Source organism: Pezoporus wallicus, unplaced genomic scaffold (assembly GCF_028554395.1).
Source record: "Pezoporus wallicus isolate ANWC-B61680 ecotype Strahan unplaced genomic scaffold, APGP_CSIRO_Pwel_v1 contig_8232, whole genome shotgun sequence".
Classification (NCBI taxonomy): Eukaryota; Metazoa; Chordata; class Aves; order Psittaciformes; family Psittacidae; genus Pezoporus; species Pezoporus wallicus.
The window spans coordinates 1,171,150-1,189,254 of record NW_026637105.1 but is presented as its reverse complement, the minus strand read 5'-3'; the positions used below and the strand labels follow the sequence as shown (position 1 = coordinate 1,189,254).

Below are 18,105 nucleotides of genomic sequence, written 5' to 3'. Positions count from 1 at the left end.
GACGTTTAAGTGAGTGAAAGAGGAAAAGGCCTATGTGTGTGGAGTTTCAGGATAACAAAACACAAGTTCTACCGTGCCGACTCTGATCCCTGCATTGCACAATGCAACTGAACTGACTGAAATTGTCAACGTGCACAGGAAACCACTCTTCAAAAGGGAAACAGAATGAGCAGAAACCTCACCCGTCCTCCATACTGCAGCATTGGAGCTGGGAGCACGCGCCCCGTCACATGGGCCATCTCATCCCGGACTTTGAACTGGAACTCTTGAACAAACGGATCTGCATCATAATTTGCACTTCTCACCTAAAAGAAGAGTTTTCCCACGTTACAGAAGTATCTACTTACAATTCATGGAATAAACAAGACTAACAGGATTGCTGCGGAAGGGCTCTACAACCATTCCCTGTTGTTGAACAAGGCTCAGATTTAACTGCTTAATACCATCACATATTTCCAGTGAAAATAATTAATACCAGGAGATATGATACACTGGATAAGGTATTTTGTGTTCCCTTAAGTTACTCAAGTGCTCATCTAGCATGCTCATTCAAAAGCATTTTGTTTCCTCACAGGATAGATCAAAAAGCATCCTCCTTTAGAGACAAGCAAACCCAAGACAAATCAAATCCATTTATTCTAATACTGCACATTCAGGTCTTCTGAATTTTCCAGAACAGCCTTCTTTAATTGAAAAACTATGGCTAATTTGTCAGCTTAAAGCCAGATTGCTTCCAATGAGAGCTATCTGTTTGTAAGAGTATTCAACCAAAAATATTCAAGTTTGGTAATTCAAGTCAGAAAAACACTGATGTTTAGTGTCTGGATTCAGCACTAGGAAACAATATTGGTGAAAATATGTAGTGCTTACTACAGAAAGCAGCCAAACGTCTCAAGTACAGAAGATGCCACCACCTTCAAACTACTAACAGAAAAAAAAGGCCTACCTCTGCAAGCTATTTTAAATAAATCCTCTTTTAAGAAGTAGGTAAAATCTCTTAACTTAAGGGCTGGAAGGAATGCAGAGACAAGGTTGGTCACATCAGAAGGTTTTGCATACATGGTATCTAGTGCAGTGTCATTTAGTGAGCAGTATCACACCAAAGTGAAAGTAAAGAACTAACCAATCTGCTTATTTCCTCCTGCCTATCTGGAGCAGATCTCGCTGTGGCCTTTATCATCGTCGATGTTTGATTGTCTGTCAGTTTCTTGATACACCGCTGGCCAGCTACAATATTACATACCTGAAAGGAAGGCAGAAGCGTCAATACACATTAGGAGCTCTTAGAAACCGATCCCAACATAACATCAATACACACCACTATCACTGCAAAACACATCCCAGTGTGTTTAATCAACTGCATAGTCTTACTTTAAAGCACTAAAGAAGTCTTCAGTGAAATAGAAGAATGAGCATGTAAATATGGGAACATGTTTGTACTGCAAAGCACACAAGTTCTTAAACCTCCTGCAAAGTGATGCAGCCTACCAACAACAAGCTGACTTATCAAAGTAAGTTCATTACTTCTAAAGGCAGGTAGGTGTGTTTCTGTTCTTGTCCCACTTGTAGGCAGGGAAGATGAGGGTACTTCAGCTGGAGGTTGTACTTCTCTCTGAAATACTGTGCTACTGTTCTCTCCACCGTCTGGCCGTTTTCTAACTGTAAAGGAAAGCTGAAAAGACGCACACTTTAATAAAATGGACAGAAATCTTAGCTGGCAAATATCAACACCCTCCAAATTCACACGATGTTAGGCCCTGTTACACATTCAGTGTTAAGGTATCACAGTTTATGCTTTGACAAAAGGCATCTTACGTTTGGTGACTTGCAGGCCTTCTTGTTACATTACAAACGCGGTATTTCCTTCTCATCGTTCCACAGTGAGTCACTTCTACCTTGAGACCTGCAGAAAAGTAGCACAGAAAAAAATGTCACAACTACACAAAAATCTCCACGGGGGACAAGGTTTCACACAATAGAGCATGTTCTACCAGCTTTGATAGTCAGCGTCAAATGGCACAACAGGAGAAATTATATTCTCTAAGCATTTTACTTTCATTATTAATTGATTTCTGACTAATCAGGCATTATCCTCAAAACCAAATCATAATGTATAACATTTAACGTTCAATGTCACCTGAATTGCTTGTAGCAGCTTCATTTAACAGGCATGTGACTAATCTCAGACACAGACACTGTCTTCACCATCTTCTTTTGTTCTCGTTCTCAATGCTGAATGCCTCTTAAAACTAGCAGTTCCCATACAACTGAAACTAAAAGGGCAAAACCAGATTTCTACCTCATTGTTCACTTCCCCAACTTTGTGTCCTCATTCAGCCTGTAATTTTCTTTAATTTCACTGACCAAATTTAACTTGAGCTTTTGTGCAGCTGAAGATCTTGCCTAAAAGCACTCAGCCTACATACCAGAGGCACGCCAGGCTTCTCTCTCTATCCACGATAATAACAGCAGCAACAGTGACAGCTTCAAGAGGCTTTCAGCAGCTCTTTCTACTGACTAGGCACTCACTGTCTGCACTGTACACAGCGAGTAGACTCAACATCTGCTGGGAGTGCTGAGCTTATCACAGGAGTGCTGCACAGCACTGATGCACTGCTGTGTCTTTCCTCAGCCCGTGGAAGAGAAGGCAGTTAAAAACAAAGCCTTGTTATCCAGAAGATCCAACCTATGGTCTACTAGTGAAGGCTTTTGAGGAAGCAGCTGGACGACTTGTCCTGTTAAGGCTCATGCGGACTGTGGGCAATGGACTGAATACCCCACATCAAATCAGGTCCCAAAGTACAAGAAAGCAGATACTGTGTTCAGTTTATCAGGGACACAGACATCCCAAAGACATATCAACCGTATTTCATCGATCCCTGACAACACTAACACCAGCATTAGAGGACGGCATCATCAAAACTAAACTACCACTGCCCTGATACAGCATGAAGAGCAAACACAAAAAAGACACCATGAAGCAGTGTGGCCAAGGAAGAGGGTTGTGATTACGGAGCTATCTGGAACCATTCACTGCTCTGTCATTAATTTGCTGTGACACTACAGAAGGCATTACCCTCCCACAGAGCTGTTCACAGACCGCCAAGTCTTTAATGCAGGGTTTGTTTCACTATGAACATCACATCTTGGCTGGAGTTCCCAGATACTACAGTAGTAAAACCAAATATTGACAGCAAAGGTAACCTCTCGAGGTTTTCTGACTATGGTAACACAGTGTCTGAGGCATCCAAGATCAAGCAGAGACAGCTTCTCATTCTCCAGAATGAAGACAGATGGGCAGATGTAAAAAGGAGGCATGTGAGGACAACTACAAAATAATTACATTTTTCCCCCCCCAATGACTGTTCTAAGTTTATTATTTCTAAATTCTAACTTCAAATTTACTTTTTTGCTGCCCAGCATTTCAATAGAATCTAATCCTGCATCAAGTAACACAAGTATTTGAGAGCGGAGCTTTAGAGAGCTATGCCCTTTCAAGGCTTTTCTCTCTGCAAATTACACTGGAACAAAAGGATATGGGAATACTCAAAGTAAAGTAGCATATATGGAGTGAACCTACTCCAACCAGCAGCTTATGCAATTTCTTTGGAATGCAATTTGGCCCTCAGCTGCAAGTTTGCAAGTGGTACTTGTTTTTCCATAAAGCAATCAGTTACTTTCAAAGAATCAATGATGTTAGCTTGGAAATCAATTTTCTCATTGCCTTGGCATTTAAACAGCAGGAGCTCTACAGAACAACACAACCGTGGCCTCAGTGACCGTCGCTTATATAAGGCTGGTCATCCAGCGAGGCAGGAGCACTTACCTCTACCCAGGCAGTAAACAACACGCTTTCCTTTGCCCTCTTAAAGCCACTGGGAACATACAGCATTTTTAATCTCTCTGTAGAGCTGCATTGTTTCATTCAGGATAAGAACCACAGACAGGGCATACTGCAGTTCTCTTGGCAGTTCCAGGGCTCTTCTGATGCATGCTAACCAGGGTTCCAGTTAAAACAAAACCCTTAGAATCAGCCTGATTGTGTTACGTGGGACAGAACAGATCTGTTCCTACTCACCCTTTATCTCTTTGGTGAATTTTACCCGATGAGAATCAGTCAGAGGTCTTGGCTGTTCATCAATATTATGAATGTCAAGAACTTCACACATAAACTGAATTACAGGTTGTGCTTTGTAGAAGGCAGTGGCAGAAACTAAAAGGAACAAAACATTCTGTGTCAGAAAGCCCAAGTGAGGCTGTTGTGAGGCAGTACATAAATGAGTGCTTTTGAAAACTCCACGTGACCCTCAAGCAAACGTGCAGCACACTTTCTTAAACAGATTAGCAAGCCTCGCAACAACTGAGTACACAACAGCCAGCGTGGGGCCCACAGTGACTCGGTCTCCAGCACAGGCATTCTGCAACCACTTTGCGTTTCAAGGTTTTGAAAGGCTTTTTCCCCAGATAACATTTATTTCTAGAGAACGGTAATGCCCCAGAGAGATGTTCTCTTTCAACTCGGTATGGAGCTGCGAGCAGAGGCATTATTAATGTCTCTCTGCTGAAGAGTTCACATGAAACGCTAAGATTATTCAATATGCAATATAATTTTGTCAATGATATGATCTGCTAAGTTCCTAAAACAATATTTCGTAGGAACATGAGCACTATTTTGACTGTGCATCAATTACGTTAGTGTAGTGGTGAGTGCAACCGTTGATCTATTAAAATCTCTTTCCCTCCCTGCATACTAATGACACATTAAGTGACAATATACTGTTTCTGAGCAGGGCAGTTAACTCGTTCCATGGCAAGGAGACCATAAACGATCTGCTTGACAAAGTGACAAGCAACGGAAACCATACCTTTTGGTAGGAAAGGGGAGGTGGCACCAGATGCAGCTCAGATACAAGCAAACTGCTCTGTCCTTTTAAAACTTTAAGGGGCAACAACAGAAAAGAAGCACCTGACCAGCATTTTCTGAGCTTTGCAGATCTCATGTCCCCAAACCACCACATCCCTGCACTGATACACAAAACATTCTTCAGAGATGTGTCACTTCAGGAGGCTGCCAACTTCACACGATGCACCCGACCCACACCTCCGGATGTCGATCACTGAATGAACACAGCAGCTTCCCCCCCCAGCCCCAGCTTTGGCTCCCACAGCAACGTGAGTGACACAAACACATTCTGCAGAGAACCTCGCACAAGTTCAACAACTAAGCCAAAACTCAAGCACCGGGATTTGGATGTAATCTTCACAGCCTCAAACCCAAACCACAACACGAAGCCAGTGCTCTGTAAACCGCAGCTTACACGGGTCTGAAGCTTCCCATTCACAGAAAGGACTGAAACATTACTACTGCAAGAGTTACTTGCTATGCTTTAATGCTGGTAAGACACACTTGCTTCACAGAAAGTAATAAATTGATGTAAATTAATACTCTTGTCTCACCTGAATCGTAGTTATTGCAGTCCCTACCACACTGATACCGGTACTAGTTATTTCTCAGGTAGGATTTCTACATCCATTTTCAAACAATAGCTATACTATAGCTGCTGACTGAAAGGCAATTTTACACAAACTATGAAGTCACACGGGTACCATCCACAACTGAAGTAAACCAGAACACATGGACTTGGAAATTTTCAGCCTGAAAGCTCAGTATCACCTGCAATGTTATTATGCTCCAAGACAGATGCTAAGCGTAACCTGACAGAATGCTCAGCCTCATGCAAAAAAGACAGACTATTTACCTTGGGTTTGTAAAGCATTTCAAACAGACAGCGAGAACAGAATGTGAATTGGAGAAAACTTTAGGCAGCACCTGCATCTCAAACGCTGACATTCTTCAATAGGGGTTTAGCAACTAAATAGACTCAGAGCTCGTAGAGAGCCAGGGAGCCTGACACACGCACCAGTTGATCTCAGATGCATTCATCTGGGGCTTAATAAAGTGGAGCAAAGCAGATCTGAGTTTGCATAAGAAAGCCCTTCTCAATTAGCCCGATTCACAAAAGTGTTTGTGATAAAGTTTACAGAGTTTTCTTGCCAGTATTGAACAACACCTTCTGTGGGCAGCTGCACGGAGACACATCTTAAGCAACTGGCCTGAACCACTGTGGATGCAGCAACACAGAAACTCAGTAAGGAAAACAAGCTATGCCAGGCTTTTCCTTCCTATGTAGGATTTTAGGGTTATTGGTTTTTTTTTAGTCTGGCAGGTACATTTCTGCCATCACTGACACGATGACAAATCCAGAAAAGGACTGGGATTTCTAGGTAGCCTTTGTCATATGGGTCTGGTCTGAAGTGACTGAACAGGAAGCCAGTGGAGGCATACTTACACTTCATTACTGCAATCTCGCTCTACTATTATCATTACAACTTCTGCAATAGGTTGACTTCACAGTTAATGTATTTTATATGGATATTACAAGAAAAAGCTACTAAATCTCCCAACTCAGCAATAAGACAAGGATTTTTCAAGTGAAAACCCCTTGTGTATAATGCAATTAAGTTTTAAGCTTTTCCTATTCTGCTATAAGTTCTAGCAAAATACCCCTGAGCTTCTTTAACTCTTCATTATCTACAGTATGAATGAAGAAATCGGTGTAGAAGGTAGATCCTGGTTACTAAATCCTCTGCACTGATGGCACCAAAAGTTATCACCACAGAGAAACGTGGTTACCACCAACTCAAGCAAAATGACTGAATGCTGAGATCACTTATTCTTCAGGGCATGGTCACCATTACCTTTATTCCTAACCCTGAATCCAACTTACCATCAATATTGAGCATCATCTTCCACATGGCAGGCCGAACAGACTGATGGAATCCAAACCAGACCTCCCTACCTCCACCCAAGGGGTGATCATAGCCTTCTGGAGCTGAGAAAAAGGAGCGGCCCACAGGGGTATACCTGGTGAAAAAGACAAGCACACGGTCATGCTATGGCTTTCCAAATAAAAAGTTCTATCATAAAGATTAGAATATGCAGCATTGTTATTCTGGGTGGGGATTTTGTGCACCAGAAATCCGTGCTAAGAACCAAGTTTAAATGATAACACTTCAAATGCTGCTGCTCCTGTTGCAGTGGTTTTAAATGGAGACAAAACATCCACTGGTTTTAGCAACGACCTTCAGTTTTCACAACAAATCAAGGACTAAGTTAGCTTGCCTTTTCTGATCTTCCACTTCAAGAAAGTATAATCTCCATCACAGCAGGTTTTGTACAACAGCACTGTACACACTGGACTGACCCTCAAACCTCATTGTACGTGTTTTAAAAAGGACTCTGGGAAATGTAATAACTATGGTGGAAACAAAGAACCAGGGAAAGCCCTGCTTCTCTCTCAGAAAACAGCTGCTAAGGAACCTTCAAGCCTCACTAACACCTCTGCTGCTCCCCCAGGATTGTGGGAGGTAAAGCCAGCAAGGAGCTTTATTTTCACTGACCAAATAAAGCAAAATCACTTTGGCCTTCTCTAATGTTTCAGGGTTCTGAGATAAAGAATCACAGACTTTGTTAGGACACGTATCTAGTCTCCACTGTGTTTTTAAAATGTGAGAAGCATGCACCATTGATGGGTGTTATGGATGAATTAAAGACTCGTGCTTTCAGACAGTCACTGCCATCAAGTCACCCTACTTGGCTTGAGTTGAGCAGAAAACATGGAAGCAGTGCTACAATCCCTCAGTATTTCAATTAAAGGCTTATTATAAGTGTCTCTTATTTCTTGAGCTGTTCAAATACATCACCTGCTCTGGAGCCTACATGTCTACAGAAACCCACACTTGTGCATAATTGGCTTTAATCCCCTCAGTCAGTCCAGCTAACCAGCTGTGCTGCATACGGGGAATGATCATTTTTGTCTTTTCACCTGTGAACAAACAGGGATGAAGGTCTCCCACTGGGGATACTTCAGGTATAGACAGACTGCAGGAAGACAGTGAACCTACTTCATGGAGGGTAGGTGTCGTAGCACCACATCGACAGCATGAACAGGGTTAGTGCTGATAGGTTTGTCTAGTTCCAGAGGCTCAGGCAAGGTTCTTCCTGTCAAAACTTCATGCAGCAAGTGCCAGCTCACCCGAGAAACAAACTTTATTGACACTTTGAAGGGACGATCTTTTCCACCTTCCCCTGGCAATGTCACATCCAAATCCACCTGCGTGTGCGAGAGGGAGAAAGAAAAGGCAGCTGTTTAACCTGAGCCTGATGGCCTTGAGATTCTACTCCTTCCAAAACTGGGCCAGAGACTCAAAACCTCACATATTTAGGACAGAGCACATCTGATAGAAGTAAGTTATCAAATACACAAAACAAAGAGAAGCGGGTCCTCACCAAGCACAAGAGGATCACATAACTTTTTGCCATCTTGAATCAGAAAACTCTTCATCTCAGAGAAACTGTGGTTTGGTTTTTTTTAATAGGGCTTAATAAGATAATGTATTAGTCTGTAAAACCCAGTATTTGATAGATTTTGCTGTAGAAGGAGGCTGCTAAATTCTCTCTGAAGGCAGATATTGCATGCATATTTACATACGTTGGTAGTTGCAGGAAATACACCAGAAGAACTCCATTTCCACACAGATGCTGTAAGTCAATTCCAGTTTTTCTGAACTCAGCAATACTGGAAGTTGGGTTTGTTGCTTTTCCTTTCCTATGAAGCTATTACAGGTATATTTTTGTTTCTAGTTCTTACCCCAGTAGTGGCCACAGGCAGTGGATTGGCTGTATAGAGGCTTCTTTTCCCATCATAAACTGGTCTACGGTCCCCAAATATTGTCACTTTAAAATGCTGCACCATTGAGTCCACCACCTCCCTGGAAAAGGTGATATTTACATTGAAGATGTTTCCAAAGAAGTATCAGACTGCAACCGGCTCATTTCAACAAACATGACTTGAGTGAATTATAGAACACCCACTGGTGCATCAAAAAGGGGCTTCACGTACATCAACTAAAATCACAGATAAACACTAAAGAGTAAAATCAGAATTAATGCAAATGCTCAAATACTGGAAAATACTGTTATTGTAATCATTTCAGAAAGTCCTAGAACTGAGACCTTCATATAACCTTTATTATAGGAAACAAGGACACACTTACCTTGGAAGAAAACCACAAGATAGTATTATGGAAAGCCAGTACAAACTCCCAACTGAAAGCTCTGCCAGTTCATGGACGCAGTAAACTGTTATGTCTACCCAGTAACCTCCATCTGCTCTTCCATTCAGTTATGAATTCTGCCCACACTGTATACAAAAATGAGGTACCCTAAAAATGGCTTAGCTTCAAATTGTTAACCTCAGTTTTTACTTCAAAATCAAGTAAAAGCCTGATCAAATCTGCACATAATTACAGATTCTCCTAACTTACTTTAGTATAAGCTGGTGGCAATAAAGAAAATAGCAGGTTTGCTGCCTGCATCCAACCAGTTTTCTCAGTTTAGCTTGACAAAAACCAGATGACTGCTTCTACCAGTTGATAACATGACTAAGGAAGACAACGTCTTTACTGGTAGAAGAGAAAGTTGATGAGCTTCTGGACAAAGTTACACCTAGGCTATAGCAACCAAATCTAACAATAAGAAACCTCAAAAAGCACTTAAAACTAACTCTGGTCTATAAAATGCACTTCTGAGAACCAACCAACTTTCACACAACCTAACAAAAGCCTAAAGGAACAGTTAGAACCTCAATCCGAGACTCAGAAAAGGCATGCAAAGGTTTTACCAGCTGTAAACACGCTCTTCAGCAGATGACCGTTATTTAGGTGAGCAGGAACACTCAGCATTTCACAAAGAGTTACTTTACAAACCCAAACCAAATGCTTTTGCCTCTCTCCCCATGAACTGAAAGCTTCCGAAGACGCAGGCTTTATCTAATGCATAACCAGCTAAAGCAAGCTATGACAAACAGCTATTCCGGGTCTGGAAATCACCCTACAAATGGCACCACAGAGGGGTTTTTTCCTGCATACTTGAAATAAAATTGAGTTGCCATTTTAAAAACAACTTATTTCAAATGCTCTTTTTCTCAAACAGCTGTAATTTCTCCCACTGTTATGGAAACAACTACACAGATTCACAGACTGCAACTGCTGCAGTTCTTTACAGCTTTGTCTCCCTCAGCCTATTTTAATCAAGCATGGCCATACAACAGACAAAAAAATGGGTTTAGATAACTGATTTTAAGTGAAATGATACTGATCCTCATTAACAGATCACGCTAGGAAAGAATGAGGCATACAAATCACTAAGTTCAGAGCAGCTGATATTCTCCTTGTATCTCCACGGACACAGCTTCACAAGCATCCTTCATTTACAATACAGGACTAAATGAACCTTTGATAACTGTACGATTATATTAAGTATTAATTCACACAGAACCATTCTATCCCAATTTTAGCAATTTATTACTCTCCTTTTAATGAATCATAGCTATTTGAAGAGCCCTCATACCTGCAGCATGCGGGGGGGGGGGGAATCACCGGCCAAAATCAGGCCCATATGAGATGACATTGTTAAGAATGTAAAAGAAAAAGTTACAGATGAAAGAGGAAGAAGCTGCTTTTCAGCTACCCTCGACTTTCACTGATGAAACAGATTTCACAATACAGGAAATACAAAACGTTGTAATCTTTTTGAAAGCAAGAAATATTGTCTCTCCAGAGTCAGGATTTCAGTTAGCTCCTCTTTCTGAGGTTTCTCTGGCTCCCAAAACTTGTAAGGCTTAGGACAAAATACACAAAGACCAAACACAAACAGCTGTACCAGCAACCCAGCACTCAACACATACAGTTTGCTGGATCACTAAATGATCAGGGATACAGAACATGACAATATTCTCTCCATTTAACCAGCAAAGTGGCCTAGCATGGGATTTAACTGACCCTAATATATTCCAGACACGAAAATAAGATGAGATACAACGTGCTACATGGAATGGTATAGCAGAGACAGGACATAGGTGGAGCTTCAACCAAGACCATTTCAAATATACTCATTGCAGGAAATATCTATTAACAAAGGGAAAACCAGTTTGTTGCTTAACTATTTCAATATAACTTCCAATGCAAATGTCATCTTCTTACCTGTTCACCCTCCGAGGACACTTATCTGGTTTGATATCCACCTCATAGAGGTAGACATCAATCTTTGGGATTTCAACTTGGAAGCAGTTGGCCAGCAGTTTAATGGGTTTGCCCATGGTGCCATAGCCAGGACGTCTGGGCACCATGAGGAGGGGCTGGGCCCCGACGGGTCCTGTGGAAGACAAAACCAGCACCGCTTAGGAGAGAAGCACAACAGAAGCCGTGTTGCAAAGGTACCACCTGCTCACGCTTCAGCAGTTTAAAAACACATAAGGCTCCTTGTGTTTGCAGGTACACGTCCTTGTACCCCATTGAGCTTACTGATGTACTGCCCTTTCTCAGTCTCAGGCAATTCCCTGAACCAACGCACTGGACAACCAGGAAGACAACAGAGCCAGCACGCTGGAAGAAGGGAAGATTACCTGCATCAAACAGCACACATCAAACAGCAGGATAACCTATTAAGTTCCAAGCACTTGCCTGTTTTAACTCCTTGAGCCCCCACCCACATCTAGCCTGTTTTCTTACTGATGAGTTTCAGCTCAGATTCAGATGAGCATGAAGAAAATCACATTCCCCTAACCCACAAAACCAACGTTGCTTCTCCTTGTAACACTTTACTATTGTGGAAAGCCATTAAACACAAAACGTTTTACAGATCTCTTCTGAACATCCCAGTAATAACAACGTTGCGCAGAATAAGAGACTGATGCACGTTGTTTGTGATAAACTCTTCATTTCACCATCATCACTAGCTTAGTTTTGGAAGTCAGATTATTCCTGAACTTTTCTGGCTGAAAATGGATGACGAGTAAACCCACTGCCTCCTGGCTAACTGCACTGCCAAAGCCGACCGGCCAGAAGAGGAAAGACGCAGATTAAGATGCGGGATTTAAAACTCTTGATTACTTCTAAATTAGGGAAGAATTCCCATAGCTGCCTAGAGAAACCATCAACATCTGCAATAAGGGATGGGTATTTGAAAGGCAGCTAAACCCACCTGTCCAGTAATAGATGTTACATTCCCCTCTGGTTATCTGTTTAATTCACTTTGCATCATTTAGATGAGACTACTCAGCTCTGGGTTACTTCTGCCTCACAAGACCAAACACGGTAATGAACACAGTCCGCTTTCAACAATTTCTTACTGGTATCTCCACTTGGAAATCTCTCTTTCCAGACAAGAAACAACAACAAAAGCAAAGCGCTCTGTAGCCCGAGCTTCACAAAAATTACTCATTGTACAAATGTCATGATTTAGAGAGCATTCAATTAAGTGACTTTAAAGTTCTCCCCTCTACTCCTACTCAGTGACGCAGACAGCGACTCCAGCCCCCTCATTTTCCCGGAAAAGTTAAAATGTCAAGTGCTGGTAAAAATGTCGGATTTGTCTTTTTATTAATCTCTATTCCTGGAAAAAATCACCGCCTTATCTTGAAGGAAACCATGTACTGAGAACAGGTGAACATCAAAGCGAGGGGAAATTTGTCTGCCTTTACTCAGAAACCTCCCCAAAACTTCTGAGTGGGCTTGGCTTCGAGCCACAAAGCAAAACCATGAACCAAGAAGCATCATGTAAAACACCCTCACAGCCTATGCTTACACAGAACTTGTTCCAAGCATCTGTTCTTTTCAACTTTTTCTCCATTTTAATACTGTCACCCGAGTAAAAGCAGCTCTACAATTTACTCCAGATATATTTTCAGAATATAAGCATATGCAGAAAGTTACTACTAAACATTTGAGTGACACAAATGACTCAATAGCTTATTTTAATACTACGAAGACATACAAACCATGGTTTCTATTTAGTTCCTATCTGTAGGAAATGCTAACAAACCTGCTGGAATAAAGGTAACAGCAAAAGGCTGCTGTAGTCTGGTCTGCCCTGTCTACCCTCCTCAATGACTGAAAAGTGCAAAACCAGTTGCTAAAATACATAAGCACAGAAGAAAGAGTGGAAATTCAATCTTCATGAGGGTTAGGGGAAGAAGAGCATGGGAAATACGGTGTGGCTGAAAACGTTCTCACCACCTCCTCTGGAAGGTGCATCACGTAGAACTTATTAACTGGTAAGTTCCTTTATGGGAATGCTACCCCGTTGTTCACCCTCTAACAGAATCCTAGTGATCAGCTGCGCAGTGGCAAAATCCTGATCTGAGGCAGGGCGCTGCAAAATCCTGGGCCACAAAAGAAACGCTCTGCCCAAAGCCAAGGACGTGAGCAGGCCTCCAAGCTCTGCTCCTTGGAAAACAGCAGCGAGCTGAACTCCGGAACAGCAGGAGTGAGACAAAGGCTTTCTTCAGCCTCCCCTGTTCAGGAAACGGCTCACCCTGGAAGAAGTCAGAACCCAGACTGTGGCAAACGGGACTGAAACGACCAATACATGAGGAAGAAGCGCAGGCCCACGCACTATCCCAGAACAGTTTTTAAGAATTAATCTGATTTTGCTATCATTTTGTGTGATGCATATGCTTCCTTGAATCAGTTCTCTTAAAAAAAAAAAAAGGAGTACGTTGTTAATTCAGCTCTGCTCCCAGTGCCCAAGCCCACCAGCACCCACTCGGAATATCCTGCTTTCCAAGTGCACCACGCTGCCAGACCGTACATTGTGAAAGTCTGTGTCACTGGCTTCAAACCTGTGACTCAAACCCCAGTAAAACACAAATAAGAAGCGACGCTCTTCAAGGCCAGCTCCTGCTCCTGTATCGCAGCCGTGACTCACTCCACCTCATGCCTAAGTCCTGTGTCAAGCTAATGGAAATAAACACACGACCCAAAAATACTGAAAGCAGTATTATTCTAACTATCTCAGACTATGATTGGCAGCCTCATTAGTTCATGCTATTTAACCATTGCAAATCCAAAGGCTCTAAAGCTCCAAAAACCCTTTGCAAAAGGGTTACGGCAGAGCGCGCAGCCTCTTCATGCCTTTCACTATTGAGTTGCCCACAAGTTTTAGAGGAGAAACTCCTTTGGCTCCAAGAAACTATTGTTACTCTGCCATTCGTTAAGTACAGATGCCTAGTTATGTTCTTAAAAATCCAAGATAAAACATAACCCAAGCGTGTTCAGCCTGCCAGAACAGCACTTAATTCCTAACACCAGTTAAGGAAAGTCCCCAGCGTTGACAAGTCAACTGATTTATAACACAGAACAACAAATACCCAGATAGGAACTGCAACGAATGCTTCAGATTCTTGGAAGGCTTTTATACAGCAAAGAAGTACATTTCAGGAAGATACAAGATCCACCACTAAATAACTTGAACCGTCTGAATTTTACTCCTTACAGAACACGCTGGAAAAACCTGCAACGGAAACATTGAACTGAGCATTTAAATCGGTAATAACACAAGGCAAGAAAAAATAACCTCTTTGGGAACTAAAGGTATATCCAGTTATAAATTACCGTTCCTAGCATTTGCTGAAGTTATTCATGGAATCATAGCAGAGTTTGGGCTGGAAAGGACCTTAAAGCTCATCCAATCCCAACCACTGCACGGGCAGGGACCCCTTCCACTGGAGCAGCTTGCTCCAAGCCCCTGTGTCCAACCTGGCCTTGAGCACTGCCAGGGATGGGGCAGCCACAGCTTCTCTGGGCACCCTGTGCCAGCGCCTCAGCACCCTCACAGGGAAGAGCTTTGTCTAATACCTAATCTAAACCTACTTTCATGGACATCTACCTCCAGGTTCATTATGAACATCAATCACCAAGGCCAGAAGACTTTTCTTTTCCTCACAAGTGAATGCTCGACAGGCAAGTAGAAGCAAAAGCCCTTACAAGATACCAGCAAACCAGACAAATACTAAACCAGGAATGTTCCATCTCCTCCATTTACCAGCAGCACCCAGTGATGTACTGCGTGACCATGCGCTACACGTTCTAAGTGGGTATCTCGAGTCCCTGTTGCATATTGCAGGGGATTTACACCAGTATTTCCCATGGGCACATAAGGGATATCACTGCTCCAGCCCAACACACACAGGACCATGATCTGTGCTGGTCATTTACGCCTGCCGCACCGGGCTGAGTGACACGTCAAAGGTCTACATCCCACAGCTTGCTACTGAGAGAGGGAAGATACTTCGATTTGAAGAGCTTTGCTCTGATTGAATCTACCATTCCGACAAAACCCAAGGAGAGAAGAAAAAAAAGAACGGTCACTTTTCAAGGGCTTAATGAGGAAAGTAACGTTTCAAAACGGTAAAGAACGTTCGCTCAAATGAAACGGCTTGGTTATGAAATACGTTCTGAGGGAAACGCTCATCCCAATACTGCTTTTCCAAAGAGCTGAAGTTTGGAGGACCATTAAAAATACATGGACAACGAAACTGATTTCAAGCGTGACTATGTGGCACCTCTGCCAACAGACCTGTTTCCTCTGACAGAGCTTGAAACCAGTGGAGATCTGCAGTTGTCAGTGTTCAGACCCCCAATTCTCATTCAAAACAGATAATATTCCAGACCAACATGGAAGCCCCTCTAACGGCTGAAATAAGCTTTGAATCAGATGCTGCTCCTCCACGGAATTATAGATGTTATAATAAAGATTAAACACAACAAAAATTGACTGTAATCTCTATGGCAATGCAGCCAGCAGTATAGAACACATCTGGCGTGCATCCAACGCACAGGCTTGAATCTACCTAGCAACCAAACGAAGCCTTCATCGGAATAAAGCCTGAACAGAAAGAGCAGAAGCACAGAAACCTGCAAATACTTTCACCAAACCGTTTTACAGCAAACTGGAGCTTTTGGCATGCAAGAGGGCTTTACAGTGCGAAGCAAAACACTGATTCCTAACAAGATGCTAATAGAAAATACAGATTCTGTCACATGAGCCTTTCCTCACAGAGAGACAGCACCACATTTCCAGCAAAAAATAACCCTCTTTCCTACTGTGCCTTCAGCGTTATAAACCCCCAAAATACGAACAGATGATTACTTACTAGTTTTGGTTTTGCCTATACACCAGATATAACACCAATCTCTAACTGAATGGGTGCCTGAGCAGCCCCGAATGCATGATAGAGGACTTCACAGGTGAAATATCACTTAAGCTCTGGCTCAGTAACACAAGGCAGATTTTGTCTACCAGCTCCTGTCCTCAGGCTGGAGCCTGCACATGGGAGAAAGCTCACCATGGAGAGGATGGAGGGGGAAGAAAGCGATTCCCTTTCAGAGGGCCCCTGGCCTCTGCTTGGGCTCTGAGGCCCAGCCTGTGGAGCTCACAGAAAACCCTTTTGCTACAAAAAAATAATTCTAGATTAAAAAAATAGATGGGGAAGATGATATTTAAATGGTGGTTCCGATAATCGCGCTCTTCCTTACGCCAGAACTCCTAAATTGCCTCCTTTCTGTAGCTGCAGCCTCGCTGGATGGCATTACATTATTTATGAGTAACGCAATCCACGTTTCCTCAACATTCCTACTCGCGAGTTGGACTTTTTTGCTTTGAAGTTTTTAGATAATAAGTCATGTTAAAACCCATCAAAAGGCAACATTTTGCTGCCGCGATCATTAACAGCCAACTGCACAAGCAAATACCAGAGTGCTGGCTTGCTCTGGCCTAACGAAGCTCCAGAAAGCACAGGGAAGTGTTCAGGAAGCATTTACAAGACAATAAATGCTTCTGAACCATTGAAAAAATCTCATCATAAATAACTTTAAGCTCAAAAAAGCCACTTATATGCCCCTTGTAAAGTTAATGGGAGAAGAGAAAATGCAATGCTTTTCCCTTGAACATATTTCCACACGCCTACCTCAGGAAGTTAGACTGACACAATCTTTATTGTTGTGGACAGGTATACCACATTTTGCCACCAAATGAAACCTTTACTAATGTGTTTTTTTCTTTGATGTAAATGCAGGTACTTTATAAGGAAATAGGCTGATTTTCATGCACTCATTTTTATTTTCCTGGCTTCGTATTTACTGGTTTGAAAACTACGTAATTCCTTCCCATACTCACTACCTCTGGACTGCTGCTCTGGAGAGCGAGATGCGCTGTCCATAGCATCCTGGAATGGTCTGGGTTGGAAGGGACCTCAAAGCCCATCCAGTTCCAACCCCTGCCATGGGCAAGGACACCCTAAGCTATTTATGTTTCAAGATTAAATGCAAGCAGTCCCCTTGTTTTCAGCTTACTGCCTGAGAAATATCTCGGAGCAGAACACTGGGATCCCAGACACAGTCATATCACTGAGTTTAGAGAGCCTCCTGCAGCATAAAACACAACTTCATGTTATCGAAACATAATACTAACATTCCCTTTACCTCCCAACAAGTTCTGCACGTGAACAAACGTGAAAGAAACAATAAATCCATGGCAAACATCACTGCTTTCAGAAGAATGCACTGCAGCACAAAGAAATGAGATCCTGTGACTGAAGAACACGAAGAACCAAACGGACTTGTGTCCAACTAGAAACTCTTCTTTAATTAAGAGGTAAATGCTTTGCATGACAGTTTGGTTATACAGTCTAATGAGAGAGAAAAATGTCTTCAGTTATCAAGACATCTCTGATCACTTGGCAGCTCTCCCTGTCTGCTGCTGCTTCTCACTCCCAATTCAAGCCAGGTCTTTGGACTCTCAGCTGCATTTTCCTGTTACCCAGTAAAACTGCAAACCACTGGCTGCAAGCTGACTCTCAGCTCCTCGTTGCAGGAATTGTCTGGAGTTAGCTACAGTGGGAAACTGGGGTTCCATCACAGTGTTGTTAAAACACGTATCAGCTGTGTTGAAAGGCAGATAACCACGTATTCCTGTCATTTCCTTCTGCTTCTACTGGAAATCAGCTCAAGAAATATCCCAACACCTTTACCACTGAGGAAGTGAAGCAACAAGGATGAAACACTGGTAAAGCTCACCCTGTGAGTCAAACAGCGTCCACCACAACTCCAGAGGAAATCTTCCATTGTATCTCACACCACACAGAATAACTTTTGAGGGCACCTATGAATCATTCCCCTTCCCTCCTCTACCCCACCCACAAAAAT

The 18,105-nt window shown here is 42.5% G+C and overlaps 3 protein-coding genes across 4 annotated transcripts in view; 2 read left to right on the top strand and 1 right to left on the bottom strand.

Annotated features, from left to right (window-relative positions):
* Positions 1-18,105, top strand: part of PSMB2 (proteasome 20S subunit beta 2) — a 156,095-nt gene that overhangs the window by 17,121 nt on the left and 120,869 nt on the right. The window lies entirely within an intron of this gene.
* The window catches only part of CUNH1orf216 (chromosome unknown C1orf216 homolog), a 174,473-nt gene that overhangs the window by 79,541 nt on the left and 76,827 nt on the right, over positions 1-18,105 (top strand). The window lies entirely within an intron of this gene.
* The window catches only part of LOC130596151 (protein argonaute-3), a 28,146-nt gene that overhangs the window by 7,951 nt on the left and 2,090 nt on the right, over positions 1-18,105 (bottom strand). For both annotated transcript variants that reach the window (XM_057403479.1, XM_057403481.1), the window contains exons 2-10: positions 11,104-11,275; positions 8,712-8,832; positions 7,966-8,174; positions 6,789-6,925; positions 4,079-4,213; positions 1,816-1,903; positions 1,525-1,672; positions 1,124-1,243; positions 183-305 (exon numbers count right to left, since the gene is read on the bottom strand). In XM_057403479.1, the coding sequence (XP_057259462.1) occupies positions 183-305; positions 1,124-1,243; positions 1,525-1,672; positions 1,816-1,903; positions 4,079-4,213; positions 6,789-6,925; positions 7,966-8,174; positions 8,712-8,832; positions 11,104-11,275 (1,253 nt within the window). The remainder of the gene's footprint in view (positions 1-182; positions 306-1,123; positions 1,244-1,524; positions 1,673-1,815; positions 1,904-4,078; positions 4,214-6,788; positions 6,926-7,965; positions 8,175-8,711; positions 8,833-11,103; positions 11,276-18,105) is intronic.